General features: G+C 44.9%; 2 protein-coding genes across 5 annotated transcripts in view; both read left to right on the top strand.

Annotated features, from left to right (window-relative positions):
• The window catches only part of AOX1 (aldehyde oxidase 1), a 39,505-nt gene extending 32,687 nt beyond the window's left edge, over positions 1 to 6,818 (top strand). Inside the window, exons 31-35 of one of the 2 annotated variants that reach the window (XM_065637389.1) lie at positions 1,053 to 1,167; positions 1,793 to 1,858; positions 2,449 to 2,637; positions 4,034 to 4,201; positions 4,780 to 6,818. In XM_065637389.1, the coding sequence (XP_065493461.1) occupies positions 1,053 to 1,167; positions 1,793 to 1,858; positions 2,449 to 2,637; positions 4,034 to 4,201; positions 4,780 to 4,830 (589 nt within the window). In that variant the 3' untranslated portion in view covers positions 4,831 to 6,818. Of the gene's footprint in view, positions 1 to 1,052; positions 1,168 to 1,792; positions 1,859 to 2,218; positions 2,399 to 2,448; positions 2,638 to 4,033; positions 4,202 to 4,779 lie in introns of those variants that run through there. The other variant, XM_065637390.1, reaches the window with a different exon arrangement.
• Positions 6,819 to 9,790: 2,972 nt separating this feature from the next.
• BZW1 (basic leucine zipper and W2 domains 1) lies at positions 9,791 to 18,033 on the top strand. Of its 3 annotated transcripts, none has more exons than XM_065638231.1 (12): positions 9,791 to 9,885; positions 10,278 to 10,351; positions 12,388 to 12,564; positions 14,328 to 14,422; positions 14,658 to 14,723; positions 14,972 to 15,107; positions 15,540 to 15,649; positions 15,769 to 15,939; positions 16,301 to 16,447; positions 16,739 to 16,877; positions 17,652 to 17,774; positions 17,956 to 18,033. In XM_065638231.1, the coding sequence occupies exons 2-12, from the start codon at positions 10,288 to 10,290 to the stop codon at positions 17,985 to 17,987; spliced, it is 1,260 nt and encodes a 419-aa protein (XP_065494303.1). In that variant the 5' UTR covers positions 9,791 to 9,885; positions 10,278 to 10,287; the 3' UTR covers positions 17,988 to 18,033. The 3 variants fall into 3 exon arrangements, with proteins under 3 accessions (XP_065494303.1, XP_065494302.1, XP_065494305.1); XM_065638230.1 differs by having other exon boundaries at positions 9,799 to 9,889; XM_065638233.1 differs by lacking the exons at positions 9,791 to 9,885; positions 10,278 to 10,351 and having other exon boundaries at positions 12,394 to 12,564; positions 14,328 to 14,333.
• Positions 18,034 to 18,238: the final 205 nt, after the last annotated feature.

The raw sequence follows: 18,238 nt of genomic DNA, 5'->3' as shown, positions 1-18,238 counted from the left end.
CACGGTTTTTCATGTGTTCAGGCAGTCTGGTGTAAGTTGAAGAGGCACTTCACAAACCCGTACTTACTTAAAACTAAGAAAAGCCAAAATAAAATGTCTCTTCATGCTGTTAAGTCTGTTCAAGTATGTTTTCTGCTTATGCAGCTCCTTCGGAATGTTGGTATCTCCAAAGGAATGAGCAAAAGTCATACTTTACTACTGATGGTTAATGGTGTCCAAAAACATCTGCAGATCCCTGAGCCTCAAATCCTGTAGTGCTGCTCTAGTTCCTATCCAGTCATATTCTCCGCATCCTAGAATCTCAAAAACTAGCTGAGGTAGATGGGATGTGAAAAGTTTTGTGTATCCCTTTTTCAATGCACGGTTCAATGCTTGGGATCATACTATAATGGGTTTACGTGGTATAATTTTAACTGTGGTCAACAAAGACATTTCAGTCATACATGGTCAGAAAACATACCTTGGTCACGTAGCTCGTGTTGTTGGGAGATACTGCATTTCAGTGTCTTCTTGAGTCTGCTGAATTTACTCCATCCTGACTACTATAGTTTCCTCAGTTAGTCCCACTCCCTTCTAAGTAATTACACCTTTATTTCAATATTCCTGCTTTAACCCTCTCACTCATTCTATAGGCAGTTTCTGTAATCTTAACTCATTTATCTCTTGTAAATAATTCTGTCCTAGGTCCTGGCCAGTTTTCTTCCCTTTTTTTGAATTCGTTTAGGTGCTATAACCTCAGCAACCATCACCTTAAATTTGTATTCTGTATTTGATCACTCTGTATTTATTAGTCTATTTCTGGGATTATGCTGGTTATGGACTCTCTTGAACTGAAATAGCTTGCTTGTCTGTTAAATTTTATGTAAATACCAGCCCCATCAAACCTAAACTACTAGTGCTTTGTAGGTTTTCATGGAACTTAACTGTTGGGATTCTGATTTGTTATTTAAGATTCCACTTGAAGTAGTTTCAAACTTTCTTGTGCTCATCTGCTTTGTTATGATGCAAACGTTCATTAATTTTCTTCCTGTGGACTTTGCTTCTTCCATCAGAGGTTACAATGAAACCATGGATTGGGACAAAGGGGAGGGACAACCGTTCACATATTTTCTTTATGGAGCTGCTTGTTCAGAGGTTGAAATTAACTGTCTAACAGGAGATCACAAGGTAATAATTGAGTGCCATGGAAGTTTTGTAAATAATGTGAGAGAGATTTGTTTGTATCACTGAATGCTCCAGGTTTTGCATGAATAAGTCACCTGTCCTCACATGATAGTAAATATATCAGCAATGTAAATGCAAATTGTAGGCGGAGCAGAATGAAAGCTGTGCGGTGTTAACCAGCTTTTGGCACATCTGTGTCGATAGCACATGGGTTCACCTTTTGGGTCGTGGCAAACATCTGACATGTCCTTTGCTTGTTCTCTCCCTGTTTGCCAGCAAACAAATTACAGCAGAGCTAAATATTCTATTTCCAGGCTTTTGACCATCTAGACAGCTAAATGTCCCAAACTGCTCATCATGTGCCCTCTGTCTGTACTTAGTTATGTGGGGATTTCCTTGCACAATGGGAAAAATCTGGCAGGGCTGTCTCTGGCTGAACTTCTGCTCAAGTTGAGACAAGCTCATTTTGCTTGTAATGGGATACTGGAAATTACTTGGAAATTGTGTACACGGAGGAGCCTCTTAGCATATATCATTCCACTGAATACCAGCTCCAACCCACATTATGTTCTAATGCCTCCACTCTGTGCCTCTCCCTCAGTAATGTGCATTTGAATTTTACTGACAGAACCTCAGAACAGACATTGTTATGGACATCGGCTGCAGCATAAATCCAGCTGTGGATATAGGACAGGTATGTGTCAAGAATTTCCTGCTGTCTCATTTCTATTACACTGGTAGCCTTATCTGAAGTGAAAATGACCTCATTAATTCAGAAGACGTTAATTTCTTACTAGATAATGTTTAAAGTCATAGATCATATGAGAAGATCCTTTACTTGTACACTTGCCCCATTTCAGTTATTAACAGCTTTATAGCTGTCCATGAAGCTTTAATTTTACCCATGGTGCCAACGTGTAGTACTTCCTGTAAGTATATATGCCCACTGTCTGCTGGACTTAAATCCTGGTTGTGATCTCCAGTCTGCAGATTCTCGTGTTGTTTGACCTGCCTTCCCCACCTGATAGCAGGGAAACACCTTTCTTCATTGCAGGCTGGTCCACAGATCTCATCGCTTCATCATGAAAGCGTTTGCCTGGTGTGAGAGAGGAGTGTGACAGCTTTCACCCATCACAGTAACCTCAAAATGTTGAAGAATCACATTAGGCAAACAGGAAAGAAAATGGTCTTCTATCAGCTAGTGGCACAAATCAGTTCTTCCCAAAGTTGTACCCATTTTACCAAACACAAGTAGGTAAATGCTGTTTCTTTTCTTATTTAAAGATTGAAGGTGCCTTTGTTCAAGGCATCGGACTGTACACAATGGAGGAATTAAAATACTCTCCAGAAGGAGTCCTCTGTACTCGGGGTCCAGATCAGTATAAGATCCCCGCTGTTTGTGATATTCCAGAACAGTTTAGTGTTTCCCTGCTGCCATCTTCCCAAAATCCTTACGCCATCTATGCATCCAAGGTAAGCGACCGTCACAGGGCCCAATTCTTAGATCCTGAGACAAACAGAGAAATTACTCTGATATAAAACATATATACGTTTTCAGTTTCTTTAGCATTTCAAACAAGTGTCCATAAAATTGTTTTATTTACGACATCAGGGAAGCTAATATGAAGAGATATCATGCAAGATATCGCTGCATATCTTTCATAGTTGGCAAGTAGCAATTTTAGGGTTTCATTAACAGATCATACACAGAAGCTGCAAGCTGAATTTAGAATCGTACTTTTATAATATGGTGATAAACTGAAGACTTAGACTAAAAATACCAAAGAAATTGATGGAGAAATAATCATGACAGTGAGAGTGTGCAGCTTACTTACGTGTGGTATGCAATAAGAAATAGGTAGTATGTGTGTATTTGTATGAGAGATTAGCTCAAGTATTTAGTTGATATAATAATTGCTTCAGTTCACACCAGCAAATATTCTGGCCAGTGCCATGTAAGTAGTAATGGTAAATCAAGGTGAAAGTAATTCTGCAAATCTCTGGCTGTTGCAAGTACTAAGTACGCTTTTAGAATACGGTAAAATAAAACAGCATGACAAGAGGAAAAAGCACAATTTACGGTGAAAGTTATTAAAGAACAAATAGGTCCTTTAAAATTATTTAAAGCTGTCTCAGTAATACAGAATTAGAAAAGTATGTATTTTAAAAAATATCATCTAGATGAAGTAGTTGATTTGGAGCTGATCTATCCATCTTGAAGCAGAGCTTTTATACCTTTCTGTGACCCTGTAGTTAGCCTTAAAATTCACCGTAGGAAGGTGTGATTCTGTCTTCATGCACCATGTTTGGTGAAGACATTTGATTCTCAGATTTTAGCAAGGAGATAAGTAAGATTCAGCTGCAATATCCCAGTCCAGTCCAGATTAAGGTGTTCGATACCACAGCACTGAGAGAACTACGGAATGAGGGTGGATTTGACCCATCTTTGAGATCAGGAACAAACGTGAATCTTATGTCAGAACAGGGAGAGGATGTCAGTGGTGTTTGTCCGCAGGGAACTGTCATCAGTTTAGGCTCTGTTTCTTACTTGTATCTGTACCAGGGTTTAGATTGTTTTCATTTTATCTGCCAGTTAGTCTAAATTTCAGTTTAGCAATGAGCCAAAAAGAGTCTAAAATCAGTAGCCAATATTTGAACACAACCTTTGTAGCTGCCTGGAGGCAGCTACCATCAGAAGACTTGGTGTGATCTGAGCTTCCTTCCACTAAATCTAAAATAAGCTTCCTTACTGAAGGACAAAACGCTTCTTGAGTCACTGACTTTTAAGCTTTTTAGCTGGTATCAGTATGGCTCGCTTGCTCAAAATCTACACATAATTGTTTTCTTTTTTTTTTTCTTTTATTTTTAGGGGATAGGTGAGGCAGGACTTTTCTTGGGATGCTCCGTGTTCTTCGCTTTGAGAGATGCAGTGACTCGTGTGAGGGACGAAAGAGGACTGAAGAAGACCTTTGAGCTGAACAGCCCTCTGACCGCTGAACAAATACGGGCAGGCTGCGCAGATGGCTTCACTGGCATGGTAATAAGGAGGTGGGGGAAGGATCTGTTGAAATTTCTCTGGGTAAAAGTGCACACTGCTTCTGGCACCTTGAATGGTGGGTGCCTAACGATGTCTCCAGCTGATCATGCTTTGTACGCAGCATATGGCTCCTTGTAACCGAAATGTCTAGTAAGAGGCCTCACACAAGTTATTCCAACAAATGCCATTCAAGCATTGTATTGGAATTTCCCTGATTTTCTATAATATTTTTTCTTTGAAATTTACATAATGTTTACAATCCCCTCTTTCCGCAAAGCCTTCTCCTTTCTTCTGTGTGTCAAATCCCATAGAGGATTAAATAGCTCCTCTCATTGACATGAAATGGATCAGCCTCCAAGCATCTTCAGTCTCCTTCCAGGTACTTTGCCGCGCTGACTTGTGCTCTGTACTCCTTGCTGTGCCCAGTACTCTTTGGGAGAAAAATAAGGATACAGAAGAAAAACAAATGAGGCAATACGCTTATAATGCTGATCCTTTATATTCTGTGTTTTCTGCAACTGTTCACTACAGTCACGTTCCCACAAGTCACTATCTTCATTTCCTGCTTGTTCTCTTAGATGACAAACGATGAATCTGCTTCCTCCACTCCTGGGGCCACATCCGTGTGAATGACAAACCAGAGCGCACAGGACCGGAATGGAACGGAAAACTGATTTACTGCCCCAATACACACTAATCAACATACAGATAAATATATTTTCTCATTTTCAGAATAGAATCAGCTACCAAAAAAATGCACCTTCCATCCTTACCTTCATTCTCCACCCAGTATATTCATTGTAGTACTTCACTTGAATTAATGCATTTCATCGCTAGAAATACATCTCCTGCATTTGAAGCATAGATATTCAACAAGGAAGACGTGCTGAACAACTCAGCTCAAATGCTGCAGCAGAAGAAAGTTAGGATGAAGTGTGAAGGTACGTTAGATAACTTACTGCCACTAATTGCACTCAACAACTTCATATGATACATTATTTTTCATGGCTTCAACTTCGAGCCTTGCAGTGGAGTGTGAGTGCGGAGATCTTTGTCTGTTGAAGAATCAGAGCCTTGTTTGTTGGCTTCAGTCCCTTTTTGATCAGAAGTGATGCTCTGATTTGTAGTAAAGCTTCTTTTGGCACAGACATCTTTGTGTTAAAAACATGCAAGAAACAAGAGTTATGTTTTTCTTTTGCTATGCCAGGCAAATTGCTATGGCTGCCTTTTTTTTTTTTTATCCCAAAAGTTGGAAGAGTCACTTAGCTGTGATTTCCACTACAAGCTTTCTTTTTCTCATGGAGCAAACCAAAAGTCTCTGAACTTCATGGGAAAACTCGCATGGAGTTCAGAGTGCTTTGAACAGGAGACTGGATGAATCTGTCTCTGGAAAGGATTCTTAAGCAGGGCTTAGTCCTGTGCTCAGGACTAGATTGAGCTATGACATTACAGTTACGAACTTTCACTCTTGGCCACTCCTGTGATAAAGAAGATAGAAAAAAAGAAATGAAATCAAAAGATGATCTGCAAAGATCAGTCACCTGATGCTGCCCAGGGTGCAGCGTGGTTAGACCACAGCTGGAGAAACAGGGAGATGTAAAGCAGCAATGTATTAAATGGTAACAGAAATCCTGGTGTTATTAAATCTGAAATATGTACATATTTGCAACCTAAGATGAGACCAAGAAATTATCTAGAATATACAAAGTTAATATATTTTGAAAGCTCCAGCCACAATTTTCTGATTTCAGCATCAGAATCCACAATATTGAACTGACTGGGAATTTCAGCCTTTCCTCCTCTTGGAGTGCAAAGCTGAGATTTCTGTTCTGAATGCACAGACACAAAATACACAAATCTTGAACTTGGGGCTTTGATCCGGCATACATACTAATACAGAGAAACCACTTCACTTTTTTAGTGAGTCTACAGAAGTTAACCCAAGTATAACAGCACCTGGAAAATTGCAGCAGGTTCGTTGATAAGAAAGTAGAGCTGGGAAAATAGGTAGTTTGTCCGTTCAAGGTCAGGTCTCAGTGAACCTCTGCGTCGGTTGTTCCTTGCTGAGCGTGGTGATTGCTCTTGCAGTTGCTCCTAGGACAGATTGCCCCAGAGCCATGCAGACTGCCGTTTGGAATGAAAAGAAATGGCTCTAATTAGTTTGACGTGTCACCCTGCAGGCTCTTATTATTTCACTGCTCCTCAGTTTTCCACAGACTATTTGCTCCTTTTGCCTTCCATCCCTTTTATGAGTTGATACTGTATCTGTGACAGAAATCAGGTTAGTGGGTTAAACTGGTTTTGCTTTGGCTATTAAGATATTAAATATTGTTTCAATTTGCTTGTCTCTCTGTACCTGCTCTGAGTCAGTGAAATTCAGCTGCTTAGGCATAGGTGTTTAGACCATTTTAGATGTCAGGAGACGGCAGAGACGTAGAAGAGCACAGGACTGGAAGACACGACGTAGTCACTGGAGGCCAAGCAGGTCATAGCAAAGCATTGCAAGTGGCACTACAAGTGTGGCTTAGGCAGCTTTTACTTTTTTTTCTTCACTTTCTTTGTATTACTTTGGCTTTTATATACTGTAAGAAAGTAAATAAATCAAATTAAATGTGAATGCTGCTGCCATAATTAGTTTTTCTGCTTTCCAACACGTTAGTTTCACCATGTGGGCTTGTTAATGACAGCTCATAACCCCATGTGGTGATAAGAGCCCCAAAACATCGGTCAGTTCAGGGATATGCTGAAGCGGGGAGCATATAGGTCTATTGACCTGGGGAAGGTGCATTGTCTGTTGTTCTCCTGTGTACCTCTGCATCAGTGCAGGTGCTGGTAAGTTCCAGACAAGTCAAATCTTGTAAAAATCACGGCCCAACCCGTGTGGACAGTGATGTCTCCCCATCTGCAGCGCGGAGGTGTTTGCACTCCAGGGGTTCATCATGTTCTAGACCTGCACTTTGTTTCCTGCAGTGCAGATCACACATCTGCTTGTCGGTATTTCTCGATAATTCACAGAGGTTCTGCCCTGCCTTTTTACAAGTGGCACTACTGTCTGGTTGTCTCAGTAAAATCTGTGCGCGTACCAAACGTGGGGTGTTGGGTTTTTTGGAGGCTGAAACATATGAACCTGTCTCCTGGCTTATAAGTGTTTGAAAAACCGCAAGGAAGCTCAAAATACCACAGTTTTAACATAGCCTCGTATCACAGAATTTTTAGAATTATAATTACTTAGCTGTTTACTAAAACCTTATACTAACATGCTCCTTAAGTTGATGTAGTTGGAGTAAATACAACAGTAGTAAAACAATATGCTGCTTACTAATACAGTTTCAGTAATTAATCAAAAGAAAAAAGTAGTTAATTTTTTTTCCTGTTCTTGATGCTAAAAGCTCACATTTCATTTTCTAAGACATTTTGTCACCTTTTGTTACTTTGCAGGTCAAGCGAATAAGAATTCCTATTAACAAACGTGTCGCCCAAAATATATTACAAGCTGAAATTAAGGAATTTTATTTCTTTGTTAAGCAATTAAGTGTCTTATAGGGGAACAACCAACAAAGCCATTCTTGAATACACGATCATCCTCTTACTCGTGGGGTTTGCACATCACATTCCAGGTTTCAGACAACCACCCAAACCATGTTATCTAGGTGAACTCTGGACAACACAGCCTGTCTCAAGTAGCTTTCATGTTTCCGAAAAAATTTATCATACTTGCGATGACACACCTTTCATGGGTAAGACTATATATTAGTTAGGATACCTTTGTTGTTGTGTATTTTAAATATATAACACCTTTTATTTGTTTAACAGAACATCAGAACAGACGTCATGGATACCTGTTTTAGCATAAATCCAGCTATAGATATAGGACAGGTATGAACGTTCATAGTTTTGATTTCTATTAGATGTTAGAGAATGTTCCTCCTCGTACCTAAGTGATTGGTGGTGTCATTTTAATAGCCACCAAAGCCTATGAGACACTATCCCTTCACATTCAAGGATGCTGGATTGACAGATGTACTAGTATTTGGTTTTATTTGCAGGTGCATTCGGGGTGCCTTGAGTCTGAATTCAACTCCTAACCGGTATCCAAATCTGTGTTCTATAGTGGTGTTGGAATGCTGAATGATTTCGGATAAACCCCATTTCTAGGTGGTTCTCTGCTACACAGTTCTGGTTAGAATGAAGTCTGTTTGGAGCACATCGCCTGCCTCATTTGATTTTTGGGGTGTTTCTGTGACATTTAAGTTGGTGTAGTCGAGCAGGATATCAAAAATGGAGGAAGTGCTCCAGAGGCAGAGCTGTAATATTTTAGTGCTAGAGTTAGGTTAGAGTTAGGCTGGACTCGATGATCCTGAGGATCTCTTCCAACTGGAATCGTTCTATGATTGCGCGTACAATGGGCGGAAGAGAAATGGTTTTGAGACGATCGGAGGCAGACGGTGCAGCGGTAGAACTGCCAGGAGCCAAGAGCAGCCACAAGGGCTGGCGCAAAGGACGGAGTTTGCTCTGGCACTAGAGGGGGAGCCCCCGTGTTGCCCCAAGTCCAGAGTTGATTTTGGGCGCAGATTCCGAGGATGGGGTTGGACAAGTCTGGAGAGACCTTGGCGAAAGTAGTTCTAACAAAGTGGAGGGACTGGAGGGAGAAGTCGTGCAATCTCTCTTCCGTATTTAAATGCACAAGTAAAATTGCTTGACTTAAGCTTTGTCTGAAGCTGTTTTACAAGTCTGATTTTTCTAAGCGTAATCAGTTAAGCCATCAGCCTCTCTAAAACACAGTTCACCTTGGTAGGAAGCTTTACCAGCTCTTAGTAAATGATCCAATGGACAAGAGATAATATAACGTATTGATTGGTATTTTTCCCTTTCAAAGCCATGTTTCTGCTGCGTAAATAATTCGAAGATGAGGAGTGAAATTTTAAAATACCGAAGTCACTAGCAAATCTCCCTTGGATGGTGATGTCATGGCAGTTAAAAGGTGTGGAATACAACTGTCACGACGTCGGGAAGCATCACCTCGGCACTGTTTTTGCAAGCGGACGAACGGCCCTTTGGCAACGGGCTCATGGCCGAGCCGCTTCGCCTCTGCCCGCGGACGCTGCCGGGGGGTGTTCGATGAGGGTTTGTGGCGGAGCCGTTTCGTTTCCCGCCGCCGCGGCGGCGCCGTTTCCCGCGCCGCGCCGCCGTTTCCCGCGCCGCGCCGCCGTTTCCCGCGCCGCGCCGCCGTTTCCCGCGCCGCGCCGCCGTTTCCCGCGCCGCGCCGCCGTTTCCCGCGCCGCGCCGCCGTTTCCCGCGCCGCGCCGCCGTTTCCCGCGCCGCGCCGCCGTTTCCCGCGCCGCGCCGCCGTTTCCCGCCGCGGGCTGCTCCACGCGGCCCGCGGGGGGGGACCCGGCCGCTCATGGCATGTGACGGTAAATCACGAGGCCTCAGGCTGGCCGCGCTCACTCCCGCGGAGAGGGGTGCGCAGCGCAGCGCGGGCGGTTGGCAGCGGGCGGCGCCGGGGCAGTGCGGCCCCTTTCCCCCCCCTCCCCCGCGGAGAGGGATGGTCCCTCCCGGGCGGGGCGCGAGCGCGGCCCTCCCCTCTTCCTCTGGCGTCACTTCCGCTCCGACAGCTCCGTCGCCGCCTACGCTCGCCCTGCTCTCCGCTCCCGGCCGCTCCGGCGTTTTCTCTCTGCCTTAAAGTCGGTGAGGAGACGGGCCGGGCCGGCCGCCGTGCGCTGCCGGGGGGCGGTGGGGACTGGCTGCCGCCGGGCCAGGCCAGGCCCGGCCCTGCCAGGCCAGGCCAGGCCCTGTCAGGCCAGGCCAGGCCCTGTCAGGCCAGGCCAGGCCGCACTCGTGTGGAGGCGGAGGGAGGGGGAGGGGAGCGGAGCCTCGTTCTTCATCTTCCCCACACAGGCACCGGAGCCCGGCGGCAAGGCCGCTGTGCGGAGCGAGGCCCCGCCGGGCCCGCCGTGCGCGGGGCTGAGCCGCGGGGAACACGGAGGCCGGGGCGGGAGGCGGCGGGGCCGGGCCGGGCCGGGCTGGGCGGGCGGCTCCTCCGCAGGCAGCTGAGGCGCGTTCCGCTTCCTTGCAGCGTGTCTTTTATGAATAATCAAAAGCCGCAGAAGCCGACGCTATCGGGCCAGCGTTTTAAAACCAGGAAGAGAGGTAAGGCAGCCGCCTCTTGTAGAGACCCCCCCCCCCCGCCCGGTAAAATGTCGGGTTTTTTTGTCAATAAAACATTGATGCTTTTGTGCTCTTCTCATACGTGTTTTAAAAGAGACCGCGCGAAATGCAAAGTCTTGAGGCTAGCTCTGGCTGCTGGAATGTTCTCTGCACTCGTGCAAAATGCTTGGCTATAAGAATGGTGGTTGAATTTACATTGATAACCTTGGCTTAAGAAATGGCTGTGCTAGAACTGCTGAGTGTATTCAGCCTGACAGCAGAAGTATTGAGCGCCCCTGAGTTACAGGGCAGCTCCAGCACAGGCTTGGTGCAGGTTAATACGGACATCTAAGGACCATCTAACTCAGTAGGAATTTCAGTGCTAGCCGCTGGATAAAAGTTGCATTGTCTCCTTAATGCTCTAAAAATACCTAATTTCAGTTAAAACCAAACCAACCAACCAAAAAAAACCCACAACCAACCAACCAAAACCCAAACCACAAAAAAAAAACCACCAACCAAAAAAACCACACGCACCGCACCCCCCCAAATAATAATAATTAAAAACCCCGCCACACCGCCCCCAACAAACAAAAAACCCCTCCAAAGTGTGGGGTGTGCGAGTGCATGTTGCGTATCTCTGTATGTGCACGCCAGTAAGAACAGTTGATGACTGAAGAGGTGATGAGTAATTTAGTGTGTTGATGGTGTTTTCTTGAACTCAAAGGGGAAGTGAGGACAGCTTTCAGAGTTTGTGTTTAATACTGTTTTATTAATGCGCTCTCAGTGTTCCAGCTCAAACTGACAACGCTGAAGATGCCGTACGTACTGAAATAGTAATTCAGTTGTAGAGAAGCGTATGTTGACTTGGAGAACCTATTTTAATGTTAAAGTTCCTTGAGAAACTGTTGAAGTGAGAGAGCTGGATTTAGTCTGTCTGCCAGACTAAATGCTGGCATTCTGGGGTTTTGTCTCTTTTTAAGCATTTAACCATATATTGTGGTTTAACCCGAGCTGGCAATACAACCACAATAGCTGCTCACTCACCCCCTCCCCCAGTAGGTGAGAGAAATTGCAAGGGAAGGGAGGAACTTGGATTGAGATAAACACAGTTTAGTAAAATAGCAAAATACTAATATGCTACTAGTAAATATATATATATGATAGAAATGAAAGATACTCAAGGCAATTCTCCACAAACTCCGTCCACACTAAGCAGCCACTCCCAGGAAGCGATACCCCAGTCCTGAACAGCTGATTCAAAAGAGAGGAAAAAGGCAGAAAAGCCCAGAGGCCTCTGCAAAATGGCAAAAGTCAGGACTAAACGTCCTGACCGAAACTCCCCCCGGCTGCGCCCCAGAGCAAGCGAGAGAGAGCGGAAGAGCCAGAGCCCCGGAAGGCCCTGACTCCTGAAATAATTAGCATGACACTAATGGGCTGGAATACTTTCAGTCTGCGTGTCAGTCAATCCTGGCTGCCTCACACCTGTGGCCAGAGCTCAGAGTGTCCTTGGCTCTCAGACCAGAGCAATTGAAAACATTAACTCTGTGCTGGGGTATCATCTTCTTGTTCTCAAACTAAGTCCAAATAATGAGTGTGCTAGCTATGGAAAAGAAAGGTTTCTAACTGCATGAAGAAAATTAACCCATTTTCAGTCAAACCAGCACACTGTAGTTTGGCTTCCAAGCAACTCTGCACTAACAATGAGCTTTGTGGATCTGTCCTGGAAAATAACGGATCCAGTATTTCCAGACTTCCACCAGCTGTTCCCAGCGTGTCGATGCTTGTGTTGACCATGAGGACACTAGTGTGTCCCTCACAGAAGGGCTGATAACCAAACTAGGCTATGCTGTTAGGTCACTGTTTGTGCTTGTTAATATCAATTGTCTTGGAAGACTGGAATAGGCTTGCCAGTGCAAATTTTGTGGGGTTTGTGTGTTGTGGGTTTTGGTTTTTTTAAATAATAATATTAAAATGACAAACTTGGAAAATGAAAGAGCTCTGAGTGGCATCTTCATTTCAATGCTTTGTCTTTACAGATGAAAAAGAGAGGTTTGACCCTACTCAGTTCCAGGACTGTATTATTCAAGGTTTAACTGAAACCGGCACTGACTTGGAGGCAGTAGCAAAGTTTCTTGATGCTTCTGGTGCAAAACTTGACTATCGCCGCTATGCAGAAACGCTGTTTGACATCCTGGTGGCTGGCGGAATGCTGGGTAAGTCCCTTTGGGGGGCTGCTGTCAGCCTTCATTCAGTTGATTATACAAAAGCTCGGTTTTGTTTATGTGTAAAAAAAGCTGCTGAAGAGCCCGTTGCCTGTATAAAACAGCATTTAAGGTACCTGTGGGCAACTGTTTGCCCATTTTGGTGACTAACCGAGCAATCGGGTTACTGTAGAAATACGCTGTATGCCCTGTCACACTTTTGCTTGAGACTGTTTGCTTTCTTGAAAGCACAGACTTGGCTTAAAGGAAAATATATTGGATTTTTTTTTTTTTTTAACTAGAAAAGGGTCTTGACTTTGTAGTCAAGTTCCCTCCTGCTGGTGCGAGACAGATGAATGGTGGTTTGTGGTCTGTGATCTGCAGTTGCAAGGCCAACAGAGTTGCCCTGAAAGATTCTGGCACGATTCTGTGCTCCTTGCACCTCGCCCTGTTATTTTGGAAAGTAATATTGTTTATGGAAGAATCTGGTGTGGTTAGTCTTGGAAATGCTGTTAAAAATCACTTGTTGGCAACAGTGAGGTCACGGTCTCCAGCAGATGTCAGGGAGTGGGAAATGAGACAGTGGTCGAGTCAGGAGAAAATACGGGGAACTGAGGAAGTGAAACGTGATGACACAAGATTTTGTAAACTCACGTGCACGCTGTGTGTAAAGAGCAAAGAGCAGAAAAGCTGCTTGCTGGCCAGGTAAGAAGTAGATAAAGCTAAATTAGGTTGAAAAGCAGTAAAACAAAATGTACTTCTAGATTTGGACTTTATGTTTTCTGCTTGACTGAATCTGGGTTCACATTCAAGCCAGTGCATACTGCATGAGGAAGTTAATGTGTTAATGGTGATAATAGGTGTCTTTTACTCAGCTCCTCTGTAACAAGTGGCTAAGCAGATGAGCTTTGATCTTTAGTCAGACAAGGCCAGAATGAAAACTGGCGTTAAGTGGTGGAGTCACCACCCCTGGAGGGGTTGAACAGATGCGCAGACGAGGTTCTCAGGGACGTGGGGTAGTGCCAGGGCTGGGGGAATGGCTGGACTTGATGATCTTAAAGGTCTTTTCCAACCAAAATGATTCTGTGATCCTTTTGTCGTACCAATTTTTAATATTCTTACCACTAATGCTTGTCTCCATCTCTCAAGTCATGTTTCTAATACCCTTTTAGGCTAGCATAGAAGTTGGTGATGAGGGTTTCTGGAGCTGGTGACTTGAATTCACCCTAGTTAGTGACACAGCCTGGCTACCAGTCAAACGCCTGTATTAAACTGGAGAGGGATGGTGAAGAAGCATCTCCCAATTAGCAGCTAAACAGCTGAAGTGCCTTGCAAGACTGAAGTTTCAAGCTCATCTCTGGGGCACTGAATGTGGAACATAAATGATTAATCTCCTGTTGTGACTTATTTAAATGGCTCTTAGAAAGCAGCGCTGTTGCAGCAGACACTCAAAAAGCACGTGCTGGGATGAAGCCCTTTAAGGGCAGAGGAGCTTGTGTCGCCACGTTAACTTATGCACATGTAAACAGGATGTGTTGCCAATCCAGTTAGCACTAGGGAGTCAGAATATTGAAATGTTCATATCTAAGCTACCGATTTTAAGGTTCCACTACAGCAGCGGAGCAGATGGGAATGTTGGGGTGTCTCCAGTGATCCAGTCTGTCACGAAAGGACAACGCGTTGCGTGTTACGGGTGTTGGAATTCTCACTGTGCAGAGACTCCGCGGTGCTCTCGCTGGGGAGCGACGCCGCTAACGCCAAAACCCTTCTTCTAGCCCCAGGCGGTACCCTGGCAGATGATATGACACGTACAAACGTCTGTGTGTTTGCAGCACAGGAAGACCTAGAAACCATGCAAGCATTTGCTCAGGTTAGTTCCGAAATCGGTACAATTTAACTTAAAACTGTTTAGTGGTCAAAAATGAAATGTTTGCGTAGTGGAAAGTTCAGGTAAAAATAACGCATGACTTAAAGAGGTAGAGTAGCACTGATCTAAGGTAAAAGTGCTCAAAAGAGTTCAGACCAACTACTGAACTTGTTTTTTTAAAAGTTCTAATAAAATGATCGTTCAGAGCAAAAAAAAAATAAACTCTGTATCTTTTTAGGTTTTTAACAAGCTAATCAGGCGTTACAAGTACCTGGAGAAAGGCTTTGAAGATGAAGTCAAAAAGGTATGGAGTAGGTCCTTATCAGCAGACACATAAACCTAATTCTGCTAGTTAATCACTCTAGACAGAAGAGTTACACAATGAACTATTAAAACAGAACACTTCAGCCGTTAATAGAAGAACGGCTTGCTTGGGTGAGTGGTGGGGAAGGCTGCTGGTCGAACAGCGTGATGCAAACAAGAGTGTGTGACGTGGAGGCGTTGGGGAGAGATGGCCGTTTTTACGGCAACTCATGTGACTTGCTCTTGCAGTTGCTGCTGTTCCTGAAAGGGTTCTCGGAGTCGGAGCGGAACAAGCTGGCCATGCTGACGGGCATTCTGCTGGCCAACGGCACGCTCAACGCCTCCATCCTCAACAGCCTGTACAACGAGAACTTGGTTAAAGAAGGTGAGTGGTGCCCAGCTCCTCCTTTAGCTAAGAGCGGTGGGACGTTGTGATGACATTACACCCTTGCAGCTCACTGGTTTCATCTGGTGACAGATTTACTGCAGGATCAGCAAAGGTAAACAGGCTGGCTCGCAACCTGGGAGGTCTTGCTAAGGCTTCAGAAAACTAGTTTTTTCAGAAAGCCTGTGTGTAGGACTTCCCTGCGTGACGCTGGGGCTGCTGGCACTGGTGTGCCCGGCAAGGGGCGGGTATTTTGGAGAGGGACCTTTCCGGATGCAGAAAGTTCATCACATCTTCAGGCTCATTTCTGAATTGCAGCAAGGAGAGCTGAGTTCAGTACTCAGGCTCTGGCAAACCGGGTGCCCGGTACTCTCAGGCCTCACGGTTCCCTTGGGTTTGAACTGCAATGACATTACTGTTCTTGTTGCACAGGTGTTTCTGCAGCTTTTGCAGTCAAACTGTTCAAATCATGGATAAATGAGAAAGATATTAATGCGGTGGCTGTCAGTCTTCGCAAAGTAAACATGGACAACAGGCTGATGGTGAGTACCACGGAAATCACTCATTTATTGCTTCAGACACTTTAGGAAATAGCATTTACCAGCAAAGTACTCAGCATGCATTTCTTTTGTGAGAGAGTTGTTGTAAACTTTGTTTTCAGGAACTCTTCCCGGCCAACAAACAAAGTGTTGAACACTTCTCCAAGTACTTCACTGAAGCGGGACTAAAAGAACTTTCTGAGTACGTTCGGAACCAGCAAACCATAGGAGCTCGCAAAGAGCTGCAGAAAGAACTCCAGGAGCAGATGTCGCGGGGAGATCCGTTCAAGGATGTAAGTATTGGTCTGTAGACAAGGTGTAGGTGGTTGGTTTTTGTTCCTTGTTCTTTGTTTTTTGTTTTCCCTTTTTTCTGTAGGAACTTAGCTCAAATTATCTGAAATACAATAGCATCTAGTACTAATCTGATGATACATGCCTAATTAAATACTGACCTTAATTCTTACTGAGAGCTCAGTGTTCAAAATGAGGCCCAGAGTGTTTTGGTGTTTCCTCCGTAGGCTTTCCTTAATGTCCTGAATCCCGCTGTATGATCAAGAGGGATGTTTGTGGTTCTGAAAGCTTTAGAACAGAAGTTTTAATTTAGCTCAGTGTCATATGTGGCCTGTGCGTTGACTGTTTTATTCTAACTGGCAGATAATCTTGTACGTGAAGGAAGAGATGAAGAAGAACAACATCTCAGAACAGACCGTGGTAGCCATAATCTGGTCGAGCGTGATGAGCACAGTGGAATGGAACAAAAAGGAGGAGCTGGTAGCAGAACAAGCCATTAAGCACTTGAAGGTATGACTGGAGTAGGGACTGGTGCACGTGTTGCGTCAGGCTCGGGCTTCTCTCTGTCTCCAGCTCCCTTTGAAATGAGTTAAAACCTGCAACCCCCCTCATGCAGCGACAGCATTAGACGGGGGATTCTCGTAATGGTGTCGGCAGTCGGAGCTGCTGGGGCAGGAGCAGGGAGACTCCTGCACTCTGGTTGCACATCCCTCAGCAGCGTCTGATGGGAACTGCGTGAAACCTTCTAGGGGGGTGATAAATCCCTGCGCTGCGTGTGCCAACGTGTGGTTCCCGTTGCAGCAATACAGCCCTCTCCTCGCTGCCTTCACCACCCAAGGGCAGTCAGAGCTGACGCTGCTCTTGAAGATTCAGGAGTATTGTTACGACAACATCCACTTCATGAAGGCCTTCCAGAAAATAGTGGTGCTCTTCTACAAAGGTACCTGCTGGGGGTTGCAGTCTGGGGGCTTTTAGAGCGTTGGGGTCTGGTTTTGGTTTTTAAAAGCCTTTATTTGCAGAACGCTTCAGTCCTGGTTAAGACCTTCGGGGGAAAGATGAGTGCTCCAAAATTGCACTTCACAAGCTGAAGAATTTTCATGTTTGCAAAGATGGAGCAGTAAAAAGCAAAGGTGGAAGTTTAGATTTGAAGGCTCTTTGGCCCTTTCAAGTGAGGGAAAGGCAGCGTGTTCTCGGTTCTCTGTCTGAACGCTGCCTGTGGACAGGTGGACATTCAAGACCACCAAGGTGTTCTAGGGTGCCGTAGCCTCCCTGTTAAATGCCTTTTAAAAGGTCAAAAGCAGACTGTGCACCTGTGAAATGTGTTAAACCGAAGATTATATTGTAAAATTTAAAAAAACCCCCAACTGAACAGTTCCTGTGGTATACTTGGGGCTTTCAAGAACTTCCATCTGTTCTTAGCAGTTGACTGAAGCTTTCTTTTGGGTGCATCATCTCAAATAGCTGGGAAACACCCCAGACTTGGTGGTGAAGTGCAGTTCTGAGAAACCCCCAGCAGCCGCTCAGGAATGTGCGGTTGTCAGGATTTTAAAAGAGAAGGTTCTGGTGCAGGTCTGGGAGGAGCCGGGGCTGCTCTGGGGCAGGAAGCGAAGGCTGCCGGGGGGCGGGTCTCAGGAGCTGCTTCTGGGTGGTTTGTGGAGTTAATTCTCCTCTCGGGTAGTTTGTGGTGTTAATTCTGCTCTTGCACATCTTGCAGCTGAAGTGCTGAGTGAAGAACCCATCCTGAAGTGGTATAAAGATGCACATCTTGCAAAAGGGAAGAGTGTTTTTCTGGAGCAAATGAAGAAGTTTGTTGAATGGCTCAAGAACGCTGAAGAAGGTAACAGCTTAGCTCATGAGCCTGTTCGTTTTGGGAACATTAGTGCAATAATACTTTGTTTTGGGGGTGAGGGAGTTAATTGCCCCTCTAAAGGTGGGTGTGCACAATGCCCATGGGTGCTACAGCAGCGGGAGGGGGCCGGGGGGGCTGAGCTGCTGGTGACCACGTCTCTCTGTTCCAGAGTCAGAGTCTGAAGGTGAAGAGGGTGACTGACCTGTGAAACTCTGTCCTCAGTAAAGCAAACAGGAGCTGTAGATAAGTGTCTTGTCTCATGTGTCCTTCTGGTTCTTGACGTCCTGCCTCCCGTATCAAGCATGATACAGGGGTTCTCAGTTTTTTTGTATAGCTACTGAAATGGTGGGTTGAGTTTTTAAAAGCGTGGTTTCAGTAGCTACTCTAGATTAAGTCTAACCTGCATTTGTCCTTTCAGTCAGGTTGGGTGTGGTTTAACCCAGCCTGCAAAA

Source organism: Caloenas nicobarica, chromosome 6 (assembly GCF_036013445.1).
Source record: "Caloenas nicobarica isolate bCalNic1 chromosome 6, bCalNic1.hap1, whole genome shotgun sequence".
NCBI classification, from domain to species: Eukaryota; Metazoa; Chordata; class Aves; order Columbiformes; family Columbidae; genus Caloenas; species Caloenas nicobarica.
This window is presented reverse-complemented; position numbering and strand designations above follow the sequence as displayed.